We start from the raw sequence: 25,060 nt of genomic DNA, 5'->3' as shown, positions 1-25,060 counted from the left end.
AGTCCATTTGGAAGAACGCAAACATAATCAATCCATTTTTACGAGTACTCGAGTATTTGCCAATTCACAGAGGCGTTTAGACGAGTCGTTAACAATCCTTCGTTCTTTCTTGCCCGACTTCCAATTAACCACCGAGTCCGGTGTGAAGCAACGAATCAAGGGACAAAGCAATTAGCAAACTGTCCGGAAGTAACGGGCCACAGAGGGGCTCCAAAGCCGAGTGTTTTCGAATCCAGCGCGAGGAGTCAGCCGGATGGAGAGCGGTAGGAATCGCGGGACCGAGTTGGCGAGGGCCGGTTATTTTAATAACGTTATAATAAGACGTCGGGATTGATGCTGAACTATTCGCTGGCAGCGAGAGCAACGGGCTGGCAAGGGGAGAGATCGCGCGCGGCCACCGACGCGCTTAAAGCCACTGGGACACAGAGAGACGTCTAGATCTAAGGCCTGTCGCCTACGAGTCATTAACATACTTACTACCGTTCCCCGGCCCAGCCGCGACGCTAGCGAGAGAGATCTCTCTAGCCGCGGAACTCCCTTTTTCCGGCGATAAAATTAAACGAGCCGATTTTCTGGCGCACCAAGGTTCCCGTTTGTATCTGTCTCGCGCCGCGTGCCGGCTGGCTTGCCCCTCGCCGTCCAGCTCATGACGTTCCTCGATTAATTCGACGCTGTTTACGTGGATTCCCGGCACCCGTGAACGATGACAGGCCGCCCAGGCCTCTTAATATCGCGCGTCCACCGGCTGCCACCGGATATCGCGCGAAATTTGCGGCCAGGAATTAGATCTCCGTGTAACAAACGCGAGGATCGTCGATGTCTCCGAACCAGATGAAAATTAGCGCGACACTTACAGACGGAACGCGAAATAGAAGAAACGAACGTTGTTGGACGCAACACGACAATCTTAATAATTGTTTATGTAGAAATCAAGGAAACTTCTCTGTATTCAGATTTACTCTCTCTGTATTCAACAATTCTGATTCCCGACTTCAAAGAATTCCAAGGGAAAACTCACGAAGACCTGCTATAACATACCATCAAACGATCTGTGCGATCTATTTACGTCTGGAAATGTACTACTGAAAAATTCACTTACAGTATTTATTCCACTCCTACGACTCACCGACTTCTACAACGTTTTCCATGTTCGATAAGCTTCGTCTGTTACGGGTTCATTAGAGAAGTGTCTATAGTTAGCGACTATCACAGGGCCTTGAGTGAAGAGTATCAACCAGCCGGCCGATCTATAATTTGCAAGGCAAGCTCGACTAGCGGAACACACCCCGTTCGGCATCCCCCTTGGGAGCCGGGGCTTCCAGAAATTCCGGGACACCTAGAGGCGTAACCCCGGGTCGGGCAGAAGCGACGATCAGATTTACATCCGGCCGATCGCAGGGATCGACCCGGCGAGTTTAGAGGGGCAATAAAGGAGGATGTTTGAACACGGGAACGCTCGGGGGCCTCCGGGTGTTCCTCCTCGCGCCCGTGCCCGCTCCAGGCCTAATCGTTTCTCCCACCAGCCCCGTCGATAGAAGTGATCGTGCCCGATGACTTTACGGGCGTCGATGCTCGTTCCCTTGATTTACGGCGCCCCTAACCTTCGCCGCGTTACCTACATTGTTTCCCCCGCGCGGCCGGCTAGGTTTCTCTTTGCACGCTCTCGTGCCTCCTCGTCGAGCGGCCTCGACCCCGAGCAACCGCCTAACGGGGTACCCGTCCTCCGGGTGCAGGCGAACGATCGAAAACGGCGTTGCGAACGCCGCCGGACGCCGTGGAAACGGGAAAAACCGCTCTTAGCTGTTACCAGTACCTGCGCGTCGCCGATTCAGGTAGTAGGAACGGTTCCGAGAGGTGTTGTCTGAATTTTGCGCTCGACCGAAACGACTCCGCTGCGGTATAATTTAACGCGTAGAGCGACTCGGAAATAGCTGTGCACGATTTATGAGTGTATTCTGGGCCGTAGAGGTGAAAACGATTGACCTGGGAAATGAGGTGCACGCCTCTTTAAGATGTTATTTTATTACTGGGAATTAACGAATTAATGCCGACTTACCTTATTGCCGGCTATTCTCGGAACAATGTTCCGTGGATATAGATTGAAGCGCGTTCGGATATTTATGCGAACGAGATAAGTGTACATTCGTTTGGACGGAGGGTATGCTTTTTTTTTAAGTATCTGCAGTTTGTTGGATTCCACTGTTTTTATGCGAGAGAGATTTGTAAGTAACATTTGTATCGGATAGCTAGATTTAAAATGTATCTATATAGGTCCGCCATAACGTCACTTAATTACGTATTGCAATAACTGGCAGTTACAGCGTCTACGTCCGTTTTATGAGCCATCAGAACCTTTTTCCTTAATTACAGGGCCCTCGGATACGTTTATGAACCTTCTCCCGCGACTTTTTAATCACTTTCTTTCACTGCGATCCGGCAGATTAATCTCGTTTCCTGCCGAAAAGGTGATCGCCAGGGGAGAGACAGCGAACTGATAATTGTCCAACAAGAGGAAAAGAAAAAAGCGGCGAGGAGAGTTGACCGATAGGCCGGAGATAAGTCGGCGGAATATTACGGGCCCGGTCCCATTTAAATTTAAAGGTAGCCGAGATTCGATCATTCCGCTTAACAATCTACACCCCTTAATTGCGGCTAATATGCGGGAAACAACGGCCAGGCACGAGCAATTAAGTCGTTGTTTGCAACACCGGCGGCCTCTTTTACGACGACACCGGTCGTAATTCAGTCGTTTCGTAGCGTCCGATTTGCCAAGGTATTTCTCCTTTATACGCGAGGAGGCTGCTTCGAGGAGGCCCGGGCCACCACCGCCGCCGCCGCCGCCGCCGCCGCCGTCACCGCCGCGAACGCACCTGGCTTTGTGTCATCGAAAAAACCGCGCTGAAAGCCGAGAAACCCAGCCGAGGGTTACTCTCGGTTCGGCTGATGCACCTTTCTGTTTCCGTATGCGGGAGCAGCTGTACCCGCTGCCGCTGAAAAAGTCGACGAAGAAAGGAAACTGTACAGTGACGCAACGGAGGGCCAGACACACGAGCCGCCAACCCTTTCCGAGCACCGAAAAATTTCAACGACTACAAATAATAACTCAGCTCCGACGTACTCTATCGCTCAATCTATTTCATCCACTTAATCTTGCCTCTTTCGGCGTATGACGAACACGAATACTCGAGAATCATATACTGGGTGGCCTAAAAATACTCATCGCCTAGACTCTCTGCGATGGCGAGAATATTTACCGAAGTCTCATAGTCAAGGATGCAATTCGGATGTTATTCAACCGAGAAAGAATTCTACAATGAGCTTCTCTACTGGAAGATCCGTAGATTAGAAAACGAAGCTTAACATTATACACAAGACTTCATCCTGCTGTATCAAAGTGATTGAGAGTCTTCCGAGCGCGAAGGGTTTGTCCGATGCTGGAAGCATCGCTTCTAGACTTCTATCCCGGCTTCGAGACTGATCGACGATCTACAGGGAAACGGACCGTCGAGTTCCCGATCGATCCAGCGAATTCCAGAGATCTCGGGGGTCGACGATACGCGTCCATGTGTCTCCTGTCTCGCTAGATACCGGGCTGGCTAGTCCGACAGGGGCTAGATGTTGTTTTGCAGCGCCGGAATAGATATCGGTGGTGGCTGGCGCGGAGACAGGGAACTGCCACTATTTCTGACGAGAGGCGTCTTGCCCCCCGCTCCATCAACCGCGTCGCCGTCCCCGCCGTCCCGCCCGTCGCCGCGACCCGGTCCCAAGGTGTCCCCCCGGCGGCGATGGCAGTGAGGCGGCAGCCGGGGAGAAAAGGGGGGAAAGTCGCGCGAGAGAACGCTCGCGCGCGTTAATAGAGGGCAGACGCCGAAGCGGCCAGGAATAACCATCGGGATGTCACACTTCCATATAGACATCGCCGGTGAGCTCGATGATCTCGTTCGGGGCTTCCTCTGTCTTTCTTCTTCTGGCCAGCGCGCGCGCCACGCCTCGCGCCTCGCGATAAAAATGGAAGTTGACGGCGCGACGCGAAATCGTCCCGAGAGAATATCCCGCGGACAGTGCGCCGCGCCGCGGCGGCTCACGACCGCTCGCCGAGCCGACGATCCGATCCACGGCTGAGTGTTTTATAAACTATTCCGAGCGCTGGGACGGGCTAATTGAATCCGACCGATAGGAGCCGAGGTGCGGTTCGCTCGTACAGCTCGGATTAATGCGTTGATTCTACGTGTCATTGTATCTTCTATGAGACGTTCGTTTTAATCGTTCCGTCGACGATGGCATTAGCTTGCCAGGCTGTTTGTGTTTGATGTCTTGGTTGTCGTTTTATAAGGGCAGAGAAACATAATCGTAAAGTTTCTCGAGTATAAAGGACAGGCTGGGTTTATTGCGGGAAGTTAGGGGATCGAGATCCAGGAAGTCTGATCAAATAGCCCGAAGCCCTGTGATCGTACAAGTGTACCGATCCCAAAGAATAACAGGGGTTGTCGATCTGTTTGGGATTCTTCCCGAGGCAGCAACTTTCTGCGAGCCATCGCGGCGAGGCGACCTACCCGGCCAAGATGAATGGAGAAGCGCGAGCTTCTGAATGAATCCGAGATTTATGTATCCGCTGACATCCTCCGTCGTGTTTATCTCGTCACCGGCTAATATTTTCCTTGGACCCATTGTTGCACTTCAATAGGCCAGGAGTCAAACCCGAACGCGAAGCAGCTTAGAGGAGGCGAAATCGATTTTCATCGGGACCAGGATCGTTTATCGAGCGAGGCCGAGGTAAACGAAGCGCCGATGGAACAACAATTTCCTTGCCAAATTATTCTCGGCTGACCAAGAATCACCGAGGCATCGAAAACGTTCGACGTTGGAGATTTATCATCGATTGGACACTCGAAAATCACTTGAACCCTGTACACGGAACTGCTCGGGGAAGCGTAGGTTACTATGAATTTCTTTCGCCGTGCCTCGCCAGCACTGACAATGAGTCACTTATAACGAGAATGAATCACGTCTCCGCTCGAGAGCCTGAAGCATATAGGTCCACGGATATTCGTGTATCGACGAGACCGTGTCGAAACTTTCAATTATTTAATCGTATTCAAAATCGTAACTGAAATAAACTTAAACACCTACACGGTCGTAAAGCGCGCCGCGAAACCCAAGAAACAAATAACTCCCGCGCAGCACATTTCTGAGATATTTCTCAAAGGCGAAACGCGTTTAGCGCAGGCACGAAGACGGATTACCCAAGAACTTCTGACAACGGACACATCGTTTCATTGGACAGTAATAAAAGAAGAATTAGGAATACTAATACGACTGATCGAACTTCTCCTCACGCATCCGTCGAGGCGGGGATGGCGCCGATCCTCTATCGAGGCGACGCGAGCTCGTAAAGCGTCGCGGTGCCCGACAGGCTCCGCACGGAGCTGTTTCCCAGGACGAAGGAGCGCTCGAGGAATCCGGCGGTTCCCGGTTGAACCGCGAGGTCAACGATTCCCGCGGAGGCTTATAAATCCTCAATTAACAGGGACTTATGATTCACGGGAGGCGACGCGCAGACGATGAAACGAGCCGCTAACTTCGTAAGCAGATGGCGTCGTGCGAACGCGGCGTGGAAAAAGGGAAGCGTGCTGGTCCGAGAAAATCGCGGGGCCGATCTCCGCGTCGCGGGAGGAGCGGAGGGCCGCGGGGAGGACGGCGGGAGAGGAGTCGGATAAAGATGAACGAAGAGGCTGGACTCGCGTATGCACGCGCGGCTCTCTCGGAGTTAAGAAGACGGCCGGGCATTCTAAGTTGCGGCTAAGTTTATCCTAAGCTCGTGTCACGCGAACGAGCAGTTAACAAAACGCGCCGTCTCGTGGAAGAGGAAACACGTTGTTGCGTTCAACAGTCGGTGACACACCTGCCGGCGTACCCGGCGCAGCCTTACCTGACGGACTCGCCGCTATCTTGTTCGCCGGGGAACAGAAATCCCTTTCTTCGAGCCGTCGACCCATTTCCTCATTACCCGTCCTTTGTTCTCCGTGAATAAGCGGCGAACACGCTTTTTCTTCGGGCGGAGAACACGGCAGTTCGTGCTCCTCCCGGGAATAATCGGATAAGCTTGACGCTTCGGTGATTCCTGGCACGCGAGAGCTTGATTTCAATAATTAATTGTCATCGCAGGGTCAGTGATTCGTTTCACATCGTGGAGAGATTCGCTTTCTTGTAAACGTTCCGTTTCTTGTGTTTTGTAACTTCTGTTGAATTGATTAGGTTTGTTGGGGTAATGTATATATTGTGGGAATGTTTTTTAAAGTTATATATCGTTCGTGGTCTTCTTTCAGTTTATTTGCCGCGTTTGTTCTATGGGAGTCGCGCACGTTTCGCGACCGCTAAGCGCGAAACAAATTCCTGAATCTCGGTGCAACCCGTTAAGACCTAATCGGAGATCTTCGACCCATTGTCGGAGGAGATAAGCGGAGGTAAAAGGCTTCGACGAGCGTCCGTCCCTTTCATTCACTTTCATGACCACCGGGGATCTAGCGCCTATTCGTGAATGACAAATGCGTCCGCGCGACGCGTCGGGAGCGCGTTTCTTCTCTTCCCGGAGGAAGCAAGTACCGTGGGAAGTGAGCTCCGACGGTGGTTCATTAAAAATCCCAACTTTAATAAAGTATTAAATCTCTATCTATAAAGCCTCATAAAGTATTCATTTTCACCTTTCATATTCGATCCCGACACAAATTACTCCTGTCAGAACATATCAATCTTTCCGCCTTATCCGATTACTCACCTCGCTCTCTTAATAATATCATATCATAAATATGCGATTCGATAAATAATGGAAATTTCTAATGGAATCTGGAACGTAATTAGATAGTCCGCGATCGTTTTCGTTCCTCCGTAAATCGAGTGAAATCGTTGGATCCTTAATATTTGCGCAAATCTATCTTCTTGAGGACTTCTTAGATCGAAAATGAGAACAGCGGGGAACATAATTACTCTGCCAACATTCGTACAACGTTTCGAAGCAGAGGAAAAATCTTACTCGACTTTAATAACCGTTTTACTGTACCAAATTTCAATGAACGAAACACGTACGCATAGCGTCGAGCGAAAGAAAGATTCGAGCCAGTTCGGCATTCTCGAGAAGCGAAGTTTCGCGAGTAATATAAAAGGGCCGACGTTAAAGTTATCAGAGAATGTCAAAGCGAGGTACCGGACGAGCGAGATTCCGAGCGAGTCTCGAGGAAAGAAGAAATCGCTGCGTCCCATCACATCGAATTACGAAGCTGGCGTGGCTATCATAGAGGAAGCGATAAGGGAGCAGATAAGAGGGGCCGTGGAGGAGTAGGAGGTCCTTTCGCGCGACGTCGGTTCGACGAGAAACGGGTTCCGCGCGGGGAAGAAAAAGGGATCCACGCCCACACGCGACGCCGAGAGAAAGAAAAAGATTGTGTCGCGATGTGGACGTGGTTCGCACCACGCCGAGTGACTGATCCTCTCAGCGGCGCGTCTTTCAATGCGCGCGAGGACCAACGCTGATTGCCATCGCGCGACGCCGCGTTTCGCCTCGTTCTTTTGTCGCCGAATCGCGCGCGACGGGGCGACGTCTGACTCTTCGTCTCCTGCGGCGATCTTGTCGCGATTACATGATCGACAATTGGTACCGAGGCTTTCTCTTCGACGTTTCGACGGGGATTCCCGCAGGAAATTTCTTGTCCCCGACGTGGGAGGAAGATGTCGGACGCATGCGAGGCTCCGCGAGACTTTGATCGGGGAAAACGGTTTCAAGAATTAATTTCAGAAAGAATAAGACTTTTCACGGATTAACGCAATTCGATGTTCAGTGTTGAGAATCGTTTGTATAGAAGTTTTTTACAAGGTTGTACATATCAATCCGTTTCGTCTCTTAACGAGAAAGATGAATATTTTCGAAAGAACACGGTTCGTTCACGCGAAAAATAGAATACTCTTCGAGATCGGTGCGTCTCGAAGGAACTAGCAACGAAATTGAAAGGATCCCTCGCGAAAAGGTGGGGAGAGGAGACCTTCGAACCCCGAAACGTCCGATTACGAGGCATCGCGGGAATGTAAAACAGGAGCAAACGGTAGAAAGAAGGCGATCGCCGAGGTACGAGCCGAACGAGGCGCGTCTATTCGCGAAACCGGGCTCAAGGCTAAGGTCAGGATCGTTCCCGGCGGATCGGCGGGGTTTTCCTTTTGCCCCGGTGTCTCGTAATGCAAATCGACGAGTGCCGCTGTCGAACGCCGCGTCGGCTGACACACGGCCGTCGCGACGCCCGCCTGAACTCCACCCGTGAAATCAGGGTGCGCTGACGTGTTACAAGACAGCGCCACGCAGAGGGCACACGTAGCACTTAACACCAGGACGTCGCCGGGCTCTCGAGTCACGCCGATTATCTCGGCGATCGACTCGCGCGGAATCCGATCGATTAAACGGGCACGAGAAAACGAAACGAGGAAAGCCTGGGAACGCGATCCGCCGACTGTTTACGGCGGTGTCTTCTTCGTTCGTAAACAGGGACTCTGCGAGCGGAGATCCTGGGATAGGCGAGGGGCGAGCGACGATTTTCGGAAAGTCACAGAGTCAGAGGCGCGCCAAGGTTTTCGAGATTCTCCCGGTTCGTTCCCTTTTTCAGGCCGAACGAATTCTGAAGCCCGCACCACCGGCCCGGTTAAATTTAGCCCGGTGAGGTCGAAAAACGAACTCATCGTGACTCTCGAAGCCACTGGTAGTCACTCAGGGAACACGGTTACGGTTATCGTCGTGCCGTGGGGAAAACATCAGACGGATCGAGAATAATTTAGGGAAGACACGGATTCCCGAAATATCTGTCTACGTCGCCGAAAGAAACGCCACTTTCTCGGGCTTCGAAAGTGGCTAGAACGTAAACTCGGAAGATTGCTTCGCTGCGAGTAATTAAACCATCGTGGTAATCGATGCTGCTCCGGGGAAACAGTTCGAATGATTTGCGTCGCTTATGGATTTAAAGCAGTCCCGAAATCATGAGTAAATTGGATCTCTTAAATGTCTCAAGGATTTATTATTATACGAAAGAACTGCTTGGAACATTCCAAGTGACTTCACAATTCATAATTGTACAACGATAGAATATAAATCGCAGGAAATAATTTCAACGAACGGCAATCGCTCCTAAATATTCAACAACTTCCACCTGCAGGCTGCGGATCGAACGGACAAATTACTAAACAAAAATCAGCTAACGGATTCACGCAACAAGTGTCGACCCGACCAACGACCCATCAAGTTAAATCTTTTCCGACCGCGCGAAACGCGTCCCCCGTTCAAACTAAGCGTACAAAATGGAGGACGAAGCCGGGAGCACCTAAACTTCGAGTCCCCGGGAGAACGGGGACGGTCTCTCGAAGGAAGTTCAACGACACAAGTTTGATAGCCCCGAAAATCGAGTGTCCAAGCCGTCCGTCTCCATTCCGGAAGTCGTGTAGCGGCTGGATCCGGGCAGATGGGGTCGTTCTCGCGGTCGATTTACCCGGGCGCGTCCGTCGCGCGCTCGGTCCCTCTCGCGAAGATCCGAAAACGGTTTCCCGCGGTCGCGGTTCTCTGCCTCGGCGCGCGTGTCCGCACGTACGCGTCGGCTGCTGGACCCTCTGATCCTCTAATAGGATTTATGCGAGCAGGTCTCGATTACCGGGCACCGGTCAGGGGTACAGTAGAGAGGCCGAGGCATCCGCCGCGTTAATTTCGCGACGCGACGTTCGATTAATCAACCGGGGGAAAAACGTAACGCGAAAAGGTGCCCGGCGGCTTCCACGGGATCCGCGGAGCGTAGAAGCCATGCGGAGAGAACGTGACGAAGGGGCGGTCTCGAGGAGGTGGCGAGTTTCGATTTAGCGCGCGGCAAAAAGGGGACACGACACGAAGGACAAGCGGACGAGCAAAGGAACGGAATGTACTCGGAGAGCGTGAAACCGCTCGTAGTCGGCGGGACGAGGGGCCCGAGAAAGGGAGGGAGAGCGGGGAGAGAGCTCGTCAGAAAAATCCCAAGGAGAAGCCGGCCACCGCGGAATCTACTTCTCCGGGTAAAAACGCCGCGGCGCGTTCGTGGAACACCGAACACGATTCTTTTGGAAGGAAATCGCGCGCGCGCCTCTCCTCAACCTGTCCGCCACCCCGTCCGCCCCTCTCGCCGGGTAATAACGATAAAATCCCGCGACGCCAACGGCGGCCGTCGTGGCGCGCGGCGAGGAGAGAGAGGGAGAGAGCGAGAGAGGAGAGAACACGGAGAGGAGGAAGGTTTCGCCGTCTCTTTGTAATCCGCTCACGTAGCCGCGTCGTTCTTTCGCGATCGTATATCTAACGGCGCGTCTCCAGCAAAAATCTTCGGCAAATAGTTTTCTTCGCACCTCTTTCGCCGCGCCTACCGACCCGGCGATCACTCCTCCCCGGTTCCCGTTCCGCGGCGCGGCTGGTTAGCGGCGGAGGGACGCGGCGTGAATGTTTCGCGCCTCCGCGGCCGCGTAGACCGTTTATATGCAGGCTGCGCGAGAGATCCGCGCGGGGGATACCAACGTACCGCGTCGAGGAGGAGGAGGAGGAAGAAGAAGAAGACGAAGAAGAAGGAGACTAAGAAAAGGAGCCCCGAAGCCGCCCGGTAGTTTCTCTCGTTTCCGATCGGAAGGCGGAGGACATCGGCGGCGGCATCGCCGCGACGGAATGCGTCTCTCTTCTCTTCGGCCTCCGGTTCCCGCTCGCTCGCCGGAGGACCGAACCGCGGAGGACGACCGCAGCAGCGTTTCTTCTATTTTTCGCGGGCCGGTCGGCGCGCGAGCAAACGCGCCCGCTCGCTTCTCTTATTTGGCGGTCCGGCCGAACTGCCGAGCGGATCGAAGGACGAGAAACGCGAAAGGCTTGAGGAAGAATCGGGTGGGAAGGAGACGAGATTATGAGAGGAACACTGTGTCGGACGGAGAGGATCGCTCTACCTCGTCCTCCGTCGCTTCTTCTTCTTCTTCTTCTTCTTCTTCTTCTTCTTCCCCTTCTGTTGCTTCCTCCGCTTCTTCTTCGTCTTCTTCTTCTCCCTTTCATGCGAGCCGGCCCGTTAATCCTCCACGGATCCCGGCAGGATCCCACGGAGATGCACCGAGGGAATTTGCATACAAGATCTTCTGGCATCTTCTCCCCTTTTCCCTGCTCCCCGACCAGCCTCCGCGGCCGCCACCCCCGTCCAACCCGTTCCCTGTCCCTGTTGATCCTCCGATCGCCACCGTCCGTCCCTCTCGTTCCTCGTCGCCATCGCGACCCGCTTATGCTGCTATTCCCGCTTCGAGACTCTTTCGGTTTCCGTCCGTCTCGCTCCCTCCCCGTACCGCGGCTCATCCCTACAGGTTCGGACTCGCGGGGAACTTTGTCTGTCAGACTCCTCCGCCAGAAACCGATCCGACCGACGGAACAATGGTGAGGACTCGGATTCAAGGTCCACCGTGACCTTGATCGGAGGATAGGGGATCAGCATCGTGGGCTTTCAGGGCGGATCGTACGGAGTTTAGTCGAAGTTGAATTATTCGGAGGCTGCGTCGTGCGATTTCCGACTTGTAGAAATCGTCGATCGAGTATGTTGGTAATACAATGTGTAATGTATTCTTTCGTTTCGTCGGAAACTGTGTTCGTCAAAAAGGTATTAGAATTTTTCAAATCTTCAAGAAACATTCGTTAAGCTTCTCGATAACCATAGAGCCGTGCCGAGCGTCGACGCAAAAGGTAATCCGTTTCCCGCGTAATTAACTTTGAAAACCATTACCCCGAGGCGGAACTCAAACGCTCCATTAACAAATACTCCAAAGTCCCCGAGCGAAACTCCGAGCTCAAAAGCTACTCATTCCGCTCCCCCAGAAACGATCCTCCGCTTCCATTAGAAGATGGATATCAATCCCCATCGAATCGTCCCGTAAAAACCGCCCCCGCGGTTCGATTAGGTATCCGCAGTTCACCGAAACGCGAGAGACATCCGATAATTACATCGCCTCCACCAGCTACGTCAGCTGGGGATGTATATTTTCATAATGTAATATCGTTGCGCCACTTAGGGACCGAGGCGGCGGCGGCGGCGGCGGCGGCGGCGGCGGGGGTGGACTTTCTTTTCTGTAGGGTGGTCGTGAAGCGGATGCCACGCACAGCGGGCGTCAACAGGGGGAGCAGCCGTGACGTCGCGGGGGCAGGATATGACGAGAGGACGAGAGGGGGCGGCGGAGAGGGAAAGTGCGTCGGAGGGTGTTTTGCTGGTAATTGGTGCCAATTTAATCCTGCCCTTCGCCCGGCGTAGCCTGTATTAACGCTAAGGGAGGGACCGGGGTGCCGGTGACGAGGGTGGCCGATCCGCTGGAGCTCGTCCGCGCCTTCCCACGCCACCGCCGCGCCGAGCCACCCCTCAATTCCGCCGACGAAAACACGCGCGCCAGCGCTCGGAGCTCACGCACACCCGCGCAACGGACGTGTACCAGGACGCCACGTGCTCCCGCGCCGGGACCACGGATGAGTGGCAGGAACACAGCACAAACACAACGCGGGAGCGTTGCGTGCTCGTGAGAGCCCGCTAGGAAAATATAATTAACGGTAATCGCTCGCGTATATGGCTCGGATTAACTCTGGAAAGGGAAGCCAGAGGGGGAGCGCGCGACCCCCGCGTCAAATTCTTCGGGGTTATCGGATCGAATGAGTTTTCCTACGGGATTACCGGGGCGCAGCCTCCGCGACGCGTCGCGTCGCGGCCACCGCTTCCAGAAAATTGCCACCCTCTCCGGCGAATCGTCGTAATTCACTTGTACGAGGTGTTCCGTTATTAGCGGCGCCTCTTTGGGGATGACATCGGCCCGCCACTGACAAGTGGATTCCCGGCGCTCGACTTTGCTACTGCATCGCCGGTGCTTCCCTTCGTCATTTCTTGGTAACTTTCAAATAGAATATCGATAATTAATCATTTCTAAATACATGCTTGAAATCTTTTCGAGTATGAACCTCTCTTAATCCATATGAACAAGCACTCGTGAATATCGAGCTATCGTAGCAAGAATACTATTATACCGATCAAATTATCGCAGCGCAATTGTAATTAGAATTGCAATCAAACTTCTGTATTAGATAATATGTATTAGAATCCGCCACCACAGCAATCAAAGCCTCACCATCAAAGAGATACTCGTCATCAGAAGAAATCAGTACTTCTTTTCGAAATACATTCAGTTAATCGATCAGAGCGTCGCGATTCGCCGTTCCCTGCTTCCATCGCAGCTATACTATAAACCTGCCCTAAGTTGAAGTTCGCTTCTGCGTACGGTTGCATCGGAAAATCGCTCGCCGGACGAAACACCATCGGTCCAAGATGCTCCGAGACACGTGTACGCGAATTCCGCGAGCAGTCGCCGGTAATTTTCCACGAGCCCGGTAGATTACGAGGCTCGCGTGACGGGCGCCGCTCATCGTGCACGCACGTTTCGTGCAAGGAGGCCGCGGGGGTGGCGGGCACGACACGTCGACGCATCGAATCACGGGGGAACGACGTCGCCGGGCTTCGTCGTCGACGGTTCAGAGTCGTTTGTCCGCACGGATGGGCGGTTCCGAGGCGAGCAACATCGGCGGCCGCAATTGGTCGACGGAGTCGTTACACTTATCGCGTTCCTCACCGGCGTGCACCTGAATCACGCTCGTGCGAGGGCCACCGCGGGCTTTCCTTTGGCCGAGGAACGCGAACCAAGAATGGTATCCACGGATTCGCATCGCGCGGACTTATTGAAACGTTAACCCTTTGCACTCGCAAGTCTTTCGCTAGAAACCAATGACATAGACGACTTTATTTGAAACGAATTAACGTGGAGACATAGTAGATTAAGAAACAAAGCTATTTTATACGAATATATTACACATGGATGCATGATACAGAACTTAACGCTGCATATAATACTTTGTAACTTTATTGTATCAAATCAAATGGCGAGAGTCACCTGTCGAGTGCAAAGAGTTAAAAGTACATGTATAAGCGGATTCTGTAAGAAAATGTGTAAAATGTGAAACAGAGTCGTTTAAGAGATGGTTTTAGAGCGATATTATTAGGTACCAGAATGAGTTCGTGTTTTCTTGTTGGCAATGCTCCGAGGTCTGATTTCAATCAGTATTTCAATAGTTTAATGAATGAAGCTGATAGCGAGTTACGTGTATGCTGTTGGTATTAAATAAGATAATTATTTCACACGTTCTTTTTGTTTAAATATTCATTTAAACGCGAACACTTTAGCTAATAGCTTGGTGTTTGATTCCATTTTACCTTGATGTATTAAGGTATACCGTACTAGATTATATAATATTAGTTCAGTAGTCCCTACGGAAGCGTTAAGATCGGTAGAAGTGCCAACTTCACAAATTCCTTTACACCGTTAAAGAAACGTTCGAATCGTGAGAAACCTGAAAAATTGAAAACTGAAACCTGAACATCTAAAGTCTCGTTCTAAAAGACAATAAGCGGAACGTCGAGAACCGAAATCGACGTTTCGAGGAGCGGAGACTGAACGCAGGAACGTCGAGCGTCCAGGGAACCGCGCGAGGGAGCGAGCGGATTCGCCATCGCCGCTCGATTTCACGCGGAATCGTCGAGCAGGTCTTGGTAAACAGTGTCCAAAGGAGCGACACGGTCCCGGCGTTGTAATCGCCGGCTGTCTCCGCGATTATCGTCCGGGACGGGTGTGCCGGAGCGTCTTGTATCGCGTTACGACGGTACACGACGCGACGGCCGTGGTTCTCGTGGGCAAAACGGCGAAGAGGAAGGGCCGCCGGCCGGGGTGACAGTGGGAAAAAGCCGGCCGATGCGAGAGAGCCGGGGAAGCCGGGTCGTCCGGCGCGGCGGGAGCGAGCAGGACAGCCAGATAATTTATTATGCTGTCAGTATGTCGCTCACAATGACCGCCTCCTCGATTTTAGTGACACGGCGATTATCGTCGCGGCCGATCTCGGCCGATCATCGTTAGCATGAATAACGTGACAATGGTAATCCCTTTCGTGAAAGTGCTAACGGCCGTATATGCTTGCCACGAGACGCGACGCGACGCGACGCGACGCGACGCGACGCCAGATGTCGTCCTGGGAGCGCGGTGGAGAGCCGAGGGACTGCTCCGCGAGGAGCAGGAAGATCGGAGACCAGCACGCGGAGGCGAGGACGAGGAGGAGACGAGGACGTTCACCACGGAACGCGAACGAGCCGCGACACGTGGCTCGTCACCCGATGAAATGCTTCTAAAAATATTTAGCGACGCCACGGAGAGCGGGCGCACGCCGTGGAAAAAAGAAATGAGACGTACACCGTAGGGCCCGGGCGGGCTCGGTTTTAATTTGGCCATCGGAACGCGCGGATTCGCCCCGTCTCCCGGCCAACGCTTCGATCCTCTCGTCGGATGCCACGAAACCCGGAGCGTCGCGATCACGCCCCGCTCTCGCGGAGATATTCGTCGGATATTTCATTGGAAACTTACCCGTACCCTCACCGTGATCGGTGATTCTTTCTATTTTCGATATCGAAAAGATGCTTCCCTCGAACAATCGGGTTTTCGAATTGCCTGCCTAGCGAGAAGTGGACGACAATACTACGTTTCAAATCGAGATGCCTCGTGTTCACGGAGCTAAAGCGAAGCTCCCTTTTCCCTCGATCCGCATCGTCAGAACGGAAATTCGCATGAAAGAGCCAAACGAGTGAACCTCCGACGACCGTGAATATTCTGATTGCTCGCAAGAGTGTCCCTAGACCAAAGAAGAATTCGAACTGCGGGAAAGCCGGCGTGCGTTCCATCGTCGACGGAAGTATGCGCCAGACGATGCTCGTCCGAAGAATCTGTCCCTCGACGTTCCCCCGGAGGCGGCGAAGTATTCTCGAGGCAGGGGTTGATCGCCGTCGAGGAGGGCCGCGGTCGTCTCAGCCGCCCCTGGAACCGGGGGTGGTTTCCAGCCAGCGGATGGAAACACGGTGGCGCGCGGGCGGGGGTTTGGGGGGAGGAAGTAAAGTGGCCCCGTTACAAGTTTTACTACAGTTTTGCGGCTCGGGATTGCGAGCGCGTAACGGCGGGCAATTGAATTTAAATATTCAATTATGCGATGTGTAAATGAAATAGAAGTCTTATGCAAATGGCTACACGCTGAGGGTTGTTGCAAATTTAAAGGGTTAAATATTTATTAGCGGAGGGGTTAACCGAGATTTATGGGCCGCGCTCCCGGCAGGTTAGGTCCGCTCTTCGGCTAATATTCCCTCAACGCGCGACGCCGCCCCCTCTTTCGATCGTTTCGCTTCTTCGCCTCGCTCCCTCGATGATCGATATCCGGTTGGCTCCTTCCGATCGGCGATCGTCCTTCGGCCGGTCCGAGGGTGAACCTGGATCGGCTTCTTATCGCGACCGAATCGCTTCCCGTTCGTCTTAATTAATTTTCGAGAGCAACACGCGAGCGACGCGCTACGGTCACGACGGACTTGCCTTGTCATCGCGGCTCCCAATGATTCGATCGACGTTGACGGCCACCGACGTCTCTTCCATCTGCTCCTCGTACCAACGGATAAGCGATGTTTAATGAATCCGATCGCAATTATCTGGCGCGCTGTCGACGGCGCGGCGACGTTCGGGCTCGTCGACGTTTCAGTTGAAAAATAAGAGAGAAATGGTAAACAAAAGGACACGAATGGTGTTTACGCATGCAGTGGGAAAGGAGGCTGTCTCGAGCGGATGGTCTCGTTGCAATCGGTTCCGGTGGAAATTACCAAAGTGAGTCGTGGTGGAATTTTCATTCATTTCATTCACAGTATCATTTTTTTTTTTTGTTTTAACTCAACAAGGCTAACATTTATTTATAATGAAAATACGTTGATTGAGACAATAGTTTAAACAAGTATCATTATCGGTAAATATATTATCGCTATGTAATGCTAGTCGTATACAATGTTCGGCTGAATTTTTGCGTCGTGATCGTTTAATTATCCTTCCTTCTCCCTTTCTTTCTTTCGTTCGTTTTCATCCATACGGCTGCACGCTTAAGCCTAGGTTCGAAACGTTCCCTTCTCTTTTTCTTTTTCTTTCTCTTTTTTCTGTTCTTTGTAATTCGTAAACACACATACATGCACAAATCGTCCGTGTCGGTGTGTACGGGATACTAGTAGTCTCGGCCGGCGCGCCGCGTCTATAATTACGCAACCTCGGTTAATTGAAACAACGTGTGCGTGTCGGTTCGTCGGTATATATTCGAGCGCGCGCGCGCGCGCGCGTCTGCGTATCTGTTCGTGTGTGTTTGCGTACGTTTTCAAGTTAAGTTTGTTTGTGTTTGTGTCCGTGTGTCTGTGTGTGTGCGTGTGCGCGCTAGCGTACTCTCTCCTTCGTTCTCTCGTGCCTCCTTTCTCGCCGTCTCACTTTCACTCTTCCTCTCGCGCACGTTCTCTGCCACTCACTCCCTCTCTTTCTCTCCTCCTTTCTCTCTCCGAGCGTCCGTACGCGAGTCAGAAGTCTGTCCACTGATTTATACTACGGGGAATCGCGCACGGAACGCCCCGCCCTCACGTCAAACGTTAACAAACCGTAGAAACAATGCGAAACAAAAACGTAACACTATCGACAAGAAAAAAAAAAAAAAATAATAAAACGCGACATGCTCAACAACACGATCGTGCGCGTTCTCGTCCGGCGCTGATCGATCACCGAACAGGATCGCGGTCGAGACGGCGATCTTGTCCGCCGGTATGATGATAATATTTAATAATAATAGTCATAATAATTATAATAGTAATAATCGTAACGAGTACGCGAGACGCAAACTACATCGACCGAGTATCTTACGCGGGACAACTCGGCCACAGTCGCGCGGACGATCCGAAGAACACCGATAACGGGTTCACGGTATTCCCTCGATACTTGTCAACCTGATAGAAACTCGATTCAATTTAACAGCTATCGTTATTGGGTAATTTATCGATATCCGACGGATATCAATCGAAACGGAGAAAAAAAATGGAACTACGGTGGAACCCCGTTAGTTGTTCGTACGATCGGAGCCGAGCTACGAGGGAATATTGTCGATCGTGGCGACCGTGGGCGATTCGTGCCGCGCGACGAAGAAGCGATTTCGTTTACAAAACGCAAAGGGGAAAGAAAGGAAAGAAAAAAATAATAAAAGAATCATCGGCAACCTTCGCGATCTGGTAACGACATATATAATATACATACATACATATATATATATATGTGTGTGTCTGCGTGTGTATATATGTATATATATATATACGTATGTATACGTGTATTCCGAGGCTGTTTCCGCTTCGAGCCATCTCGTTCCTCGATTATCGTTAATTAAGTACACAGTCTGGGCGCACGCGAGCGCCTGCTCTGCACCTATGGCACTATGTATTCACGTTAGGTCTCTTGTATCTCCGCCTCGTGTCGCGTGCGTACCTCTCGTCGCTAACCCGTGGAGCGCGCGCTCCGCGGTGCGTCCAGTCGAGCCGTTGCGTTCTCTTCCTTTAAGCGTAATTGAACCGAATCTTCGGACGGTTGAGAGCATTTTTAAGTATACAGGCTCGAAAACATCGATAGAACAACGAACTATCGTATTAAAAAAAAAATATATATATATATGTATATGTATAAAAGAAAAAAAGAAAGAATGAAAAGATATGAACAGAATAAGGGGACGAACGTACAAAAACAAAGAGAATAAGTGGGGGAAAAACGTAGTAGAAAATACGTGTCGTTCCGGTCCCGCGGGATCCGCGATATGGAAGACGCAACAAACAAGAACGAATTTCAATGATTCATCAGAAATACAAATGTACAATTAACGCGGTCCGCGAGACAATTCACTCGTTTCGTAGAGGATAAGTACAAATTGAGCTTTCACGCCTCTGTCTACTTTAAATGCGTTTCGCGTGGACGTCGAACGATTCGGGAACGCTCGCGCGAGTCCTCCGGCTCCAATGTACCGGTCACTTCCGGTCTTACTTTTTCTCTAGTCGCTCCATGTCGTTCGGCCCGCTCGACACTCCACCTTGTGTCGTCCCCCGGGCCCCTTAACCGTACTGCGGGAAAGGGTCAGGGGCTGTGGGGTGAAATAAGAAAGCCGAGGGACCTCCGTGCGAGGCCCTTCGACCCCTAGGTTCGGCACTCGTAACTAGGGTTCCGACCGGCTGGTGCCGAAGCCCACCTTCCGACCTCCGTACACCCTTGTTGCTTTCTTTCCGTTCGTTCAATTTCTCTGATTGCGATCGCGACCGCCGCCGCCGTCGCAGCGTAGCGCAGCGCGGCGCGGCGCGGCGCGGCGCAGCGTATCTCACGATCGGCGGAGAGACCACGGCGAACATCTCCTCTGGTCTGGTGCCCCGCGCCCTTCACCCTGTTTCCGTGTTACGTACCTGTCGTGTGGGGGCCAACATTTGTTCCCTGTGTGATATATACTGTTACCGGTGTCCCTCTACATTTTCACGGGTCCGTCGATGTGTTGCGCGACTCGCTCGAATGATTCTTGCCGCAACGGTCGTACCGAGGAGCCGCGAGCAGCGGCAAGAATCGTTCGAGCCAGTGTTCGTATACTGTATACACACGGCTGCGTGCACGTATTATATGCGTACACGGTACGCGCGATTAGGCTCGAACGCTCGCGCGTGTAAGAACTCTTGCGCACCGTGATTCATGACGGATGTGTGCGTGTGTTTGTTTGCATTTGTGTGGGTGTGTTAGTGTTGCGTGTGCTGGTTTCGCGTGTAAGAAATGCTAATTCCAGGGTCAAGGAGCTCTCTCCGGTCAGGGCACCAGCTGGGGGGCTCGTTCGCCATACTCTCTCTCTCTCTCTCTCTTTCTCTTTCTATCTATCTCACTTTGCCTTCTCCCTCTCTCTTCCTAGATACACGTTTCTGCACAGGTTTTATCGTTGAGTACAAGGGTTATTAAGTACGGGGATTGGGGGTGGACCTCGCGCGCCCTGCCGGCCAGGACTTGTACCTCACACAACTCCCTAGTTACGAGTACCGAGACCTAGTTGCGGTGACGTGTAATCGTTCGATCGCGTACGACTTCTGCGGGCATCTCGCTCGGCTCTTTCCGTGCTTTTTTTCTCGTGTTTCCTCCCTTCGTCCTCTACGCGTTTTACCTCTCGCGATGAAACCGCTCGATGGCGCGATCGACTTAACGGGGATCGGTCAATTGACGCCCTGCCCGAAACGCTCGACGGATCATCGACCGATCTTTGTCGGTCAGAGGAGAATTAAAAACGAAAGTTTCGTTGTTTCGATATAAGAGTAGTACAGTCTTCTGTTGAGATGCTAGGGGATCGTTCGCCGAGGATCCGTGTCGCGTTTCACGCCTTTCCCTTCGTGTCCTTTCGATTCTCTGTTTCGTTAACCACTAGTCGAAGCTACTATTCAATAAATTAGAAACTATACGTCTACGTCCGCTACGATTTCACGAATCCGAACGACGCTGCATTCGCACACCTCTCTCCCACACTCTCTCTCTCACTCTCTCTCTCGCGCGCGCTCGTTCTCTCACGCGTTCTCTCGCGTATACGCTCATTCGCATCCGCACACGCGCGATTCTTAAGTTAATAATCCGAGCCGTGGTTTCCGTTTAAAAATAGACACAAAATTCATCTTGTCACGCTTAGAAGAAGCCTTAATCCTATTACGTATATCCTGATCACGGTAAATAGAGTTCGTTCAGCATTGAATCGTATATCGCCCGGCGGCACACGGATGCGACGTCACCCGTGTCCCCTCGAAGTCGCGTTCGCGCCGAAATCCGGGAACGCGCGATGCGCCCGACATCCGTCGTCAATGATATCGTGACCTGGGAAACGAGGGAAAGAAGAAGACTATCTACCTGCCCTATGCCCGCCGACGGTTCTCGGTGGTTCCGACCAGCTGTTCGACGCTCTACGAGAAGAAATAGGAACCGAGGACCGTCCGTCCTCGATTGCCCGAATCGAAGCGAGAATTCTCCGAGAACGAACCGGTGAAACGGAATCGTTCGATCGAGCGATGAGAAGATCAGGGAACGATCGTCGTCCCCGCCGCGAATCTGCGAGAAGAAGAAAAACCTAACGCGCGATCCGCGCCCGTTCCCTCGGAACAACGTTCCACCGTCGACGTCGACGCCGACGCGTCTCGCCTAACGCTATTCCTCAGCTCGCCGTCTCGCCCCAGCGAGGAAGGGCCCGCCCGCCGTCGTGCCTTTTTCCCTAATGCCCGGTGGTCGCCCACGTATCCGTGCGCTGTGCTCTGTGCCGCGCCGCGAGAGACCTTGCGAGTGGAGAAGAAAAAAGGGGATTGGGGGGTGGTTTCAGCAGGGGTCGCGCGCGTTGTCGCCGCGCGACCACGTGGCGCGAGGACCACGTGTACCGTCTCCGTTTCACCACGACGCCCGGTAGCCACGGGTTGGAAGGGGGTGCGTTACCGAACGACATCGATGAGAATCGATTGCGCAACGTCGTCCGTTGGCCAAAGAACATGGCGGACATGTGCCGCGCGAAGTCGACCTCCCTGCCCGTCCCTCTGAGCCCCCTGGCCGGGGATCGAACGCGTTTCGAAAGCTTGCCGAAAGTCTAGCCTTGTCTAGCACCGTGACGAATTTAGAAGCATTCTTCTCCGCTGGGCGCGCCACGACTCTTATGTAATCGAGAGGTGATCACCGAGCGAATCGACTATGCCCGGCTGACTGGTCCCGCGAAACGTTCGCTCCGCTACCAACGAGACGGGTGCACGCACCCCTGTGTAGCGTTCAAACGAAGGAACGCGAGCGACGATTCGAACGATGTGCGGTTATGTACAATACGACTCGTGAATCTGTTGTCGTACAACTACGAGCAACATCGAAGAGAGAATAATAAGATGGACAGACAGATATGTATATATATATAATATGTAACATAGAGAAGTGAAGAGAGACAAAACAGAGTAACATAAACAGAGAAAGAGAATCGTGAATGAAACTCAAAAGCCAGCCAAGTGCCGAACAAAGTAGCGAACGCTCGTACCCCGCGAGGCGGCGCGAGGACACTCTCGTTAGCAACGTACTGGAAATGCCGACAAGTAGCGCCAGTCCAACAATATATCGCGGCCTGTCACCAACGACCCAATCGAGACACCCTCCCTCGAACGACCCTCCAGACTCTTCGACACGCCGTTGGAAAAGGAACCGTGCTAGCTCCTGAAGAGACGCTCAACAACGAACAACCCCCGACACCGTTCCGGTGGGCGCGAGCCACACGAATGTACATAGACGCACACGCGTCCTCGAGTGGCACGCTGCGTCCGACGATGACACTTCTCTCCCCGGAACAGAACACCTCGTGTACGCGTGACCTCTGAGCGAGGCCGCGGGAACGAACGCGTGCGAGAGGGCGCCTGGCGCGTCCGCGAGCGGTGCTCCCCGCTGGCCAGTCGCGATCGAACCGTCGCGACGAGCGGGTCACACACACATGCATACACACGGTCCTTCCAGAATGTCCATCTCCTCAACCTGACCCCTCTCGCGGACACGGAAACCATCGGTCAAAGACGAATACGACGAAGATCGAGCGGCGAACCACGGAGAACGAACAGGCGCGCGTACAAACCGGAGTCTCGTGGTCGCGGGAAGAATGACGGGAAGCAGAAGAGAAGAGTATACACCTCCCGATGAATATTCAACGGAACCAGACGAGCGAAGAGGCGCGAGACGGACCGCGTGTACCGAAGGGTCGGTCGGTTCGTTCGGACGACGAAGGAAACGCGGAGACGAGATGCAGGGGTGGTTCTGGGTGGACAAGAGAATAGCAGCGGTTGGGTGTTGTCATGTCACGGCGACGAGAAAAGAGCGGAAAAGAAGGTCTCGCGGTATCGGCACGGATTGTCGCGTCTATTACGAGCACGGATACACGGCCGAGCTGATGCTGTGGTAGGCGGCGAGGGCGGCGTGCGCGTGCGCTGGGGGCGCGGATGCGGCTGCGTGCGGCGAGGTGGCCATCGCGGATGCCGCCGCGGCTGCCATCATCATCTGTTGGTGCGTACGCTTTAGGGAGTTGGGAGTTGTGGCGGCGCTACTTGGGGTAATAGCAGTAGTAGTGGTGGTGTTCGACTGCGGCGCGGGGTGGTGGTTTTGGCTTTGGTTTTGGCTCAGTTGCAGGGGGGTGGTAGTGGCGGTACTGCCGATACCGGCGTGATTATTATTACTGTTGTTATTATTATTCTGGTGGTGATGGTGGTGGTGGTGGTGGTGGTGATGGTGGTGATGGGGGGTGATCGCGTCGTGCGGATAATAAGACGTTGACGATGGTGAGGTACTCACGACGTCCGGCGTGCTGGCTCCGTCCGTGTGGCTGGTGCTGTCCGCGGTGCTCCTGGGACCGCCGCCGTCTAGACCGTTACCGATCTCCGGTGGTTTCGAGCTCTCCCTGTCGTCGATCACCAGGTCGATCGGCATCTTTCCTTTCAAGCAGCTGATATACCGGTGGCAGAAGTTGTCGCATAGTTCGTGCACCTGGAAATCAAACGGGAACACCTACATTAATTTACGTCGCCATTGGAATACACGAATATATACCTTGCAACATCTTTCTTAATTAACGAATACTTTAACTGTCATAGAGAGATACACGCGGCAATTCTCGAGCGACACTGTTAAAACTTTAGGTTACGATTCGCATCCCCTAAACCGAGTCCGCGGTACCACGCTCGTCCCTATAAACCGTTCACCCGGTATTTCCATCGCGGACCGAGGTACCAAAAGATCCGCCCGATACGAGCCGTTGGTATCGATACACAAAGATGGAGGAGAGGGCCGTTGAGGAGTTCGTTGCATCTCGAGGCCGTGGAAGCGGGTCCGGCAGCGAGAGAGACGAGACCGGCCGCGTCCACGTACCACGGATCGAAGCGAGACAGAGCGAGGAGGTCTGACCGGTGTCCAGTCGACCAGAATGTTATGTATGCAAATGAGGTCTGACAGGCCTATAGGATACCCGGTCCTCCAGCGTCCTCCTCACGGTTCATCCTTCTCCCCCCGCTTGCAGGGCCTCTCCCACTCTCTCTCTCTCTTTCTCTCTCCCTCTTTCCGACTCCATCCCACGACAGAGTCTCGGACCGAGTCTACCGCTTGATTCGGTTTAGAAAAAATGTATTATATAAGCAAAAGCAAATAAAAACGGTTATCTTGTTATATGTAAATCGACGGACAGTGGAGAAGGAAGGGAAAGAGGGTGGGACGGGGATGGCCGGCGCATTACGAAGCGGCGTGTCTTCTCTCGTTGCAAGCGCGTACGCGCTGTCTTCCTAGCGTGCTTCTTTCTCTCTCTCTCTCTCTCTCTCTCTCTCTCTCCCCGCGTCTCTTTTTCTCCGGCTTTCTCTCCGTCTATCCCTGTTACCGGGGCTTCTTCTCTGCCTCTTGGCAACCTATCCACCTAGCCAGATACTTACGGCGTTCTTCTTATTAGGCATTTATATGTAATAGAGAAGACGGCCATCTTTGCCGTAGGCGGCACCGTCCAATGGTGGAAGGCCGCGGCTAACACCGCGTTGTAGACAATGCACGCGTTTATCATGCGTTAAGCGTATGCGAGGAGGAAGGCTCCTCGTTGATCGAGCGCGAGGTAACCGATGCACGGACCCCGATCCTCTTTCGAGAGATCGCCGCCGCGCGCGACGTTCGACCGGCGCATACGATATTTCACGTTATCCGACTCCCACCTGAACCTGCCTGCCCCCCCCCCCCCACCCCATAGTCCATCTCGCGTGCCTTTCTCCACCCTCGGCTGGTTCCATGGGAAAATCGCCGGGAACAGCCGATAATCGGGAACGGAGGCGACGCGGCGCGGACGATCGACGGTCGGGCAGGTTCTCATGCCTATGCGAAACTCCACCAGAATTTTCTCCGTGCCACCAGGTAACACAATGCCCGCCACGAGATGACTAGACTCTCTTTAACGCGGGGACGAAACGGCGCAGGGAGAGGAGGCGGAGGACCCCGAAGGACAGCGGCTATAATGCCGGACTGGTTAGAATTTGATCCGCCGGGAGTCGAGTCGAACCGGCCGACAATG

General features: G+C 53.1%; 1 protein-coding gene across 5 annotated transcripts in view; it reads right to left on the bottom strand.

The window, feature by feature from the left end:
- The window catches only part of hth (Meis homeobox homothorax), a 482,965-nt gene that overhangs the window by 393,465 nt on the left and 64,440 nt on the right, over nucleotides 1-25,060 (bottom strand). For all 5 annotated transcript variants that reach the window (XM_076370371.1, XM_076370372.1, XM_076370374.1 and 2 more), the window contains exon 6: nucleotides 23,314-23,505. In XM_076370371.1, coding sequence (XP_076226486.1) covers nucleotides 23,314-23,505 — 192 coding nt within the window. The remainder of the gene's footprint in view (nucleotides 1-23,313; nucleotides 23,506-25,060) is intronic.

This window comes from Nomia melanderi, chromosome 8 (genome assembly GCF_051020985.1).
Source record: "Nomia melanderi isolate GNS246 chromosome 8, iyNomMela1, whole genome shotgun sequence".
Classification (NCBI taxonomy): Eukaryota; Metazoa; Arthropoda; class Insecta; order Hymenoptera; family Halictidae; genus Nomia; species Nomia melanderi.
The sequence above is the reverse complement of the archived record's forward strand: the minus strand, read 5'-3'. Positions and strand labels throughout refer to the sequence as shown.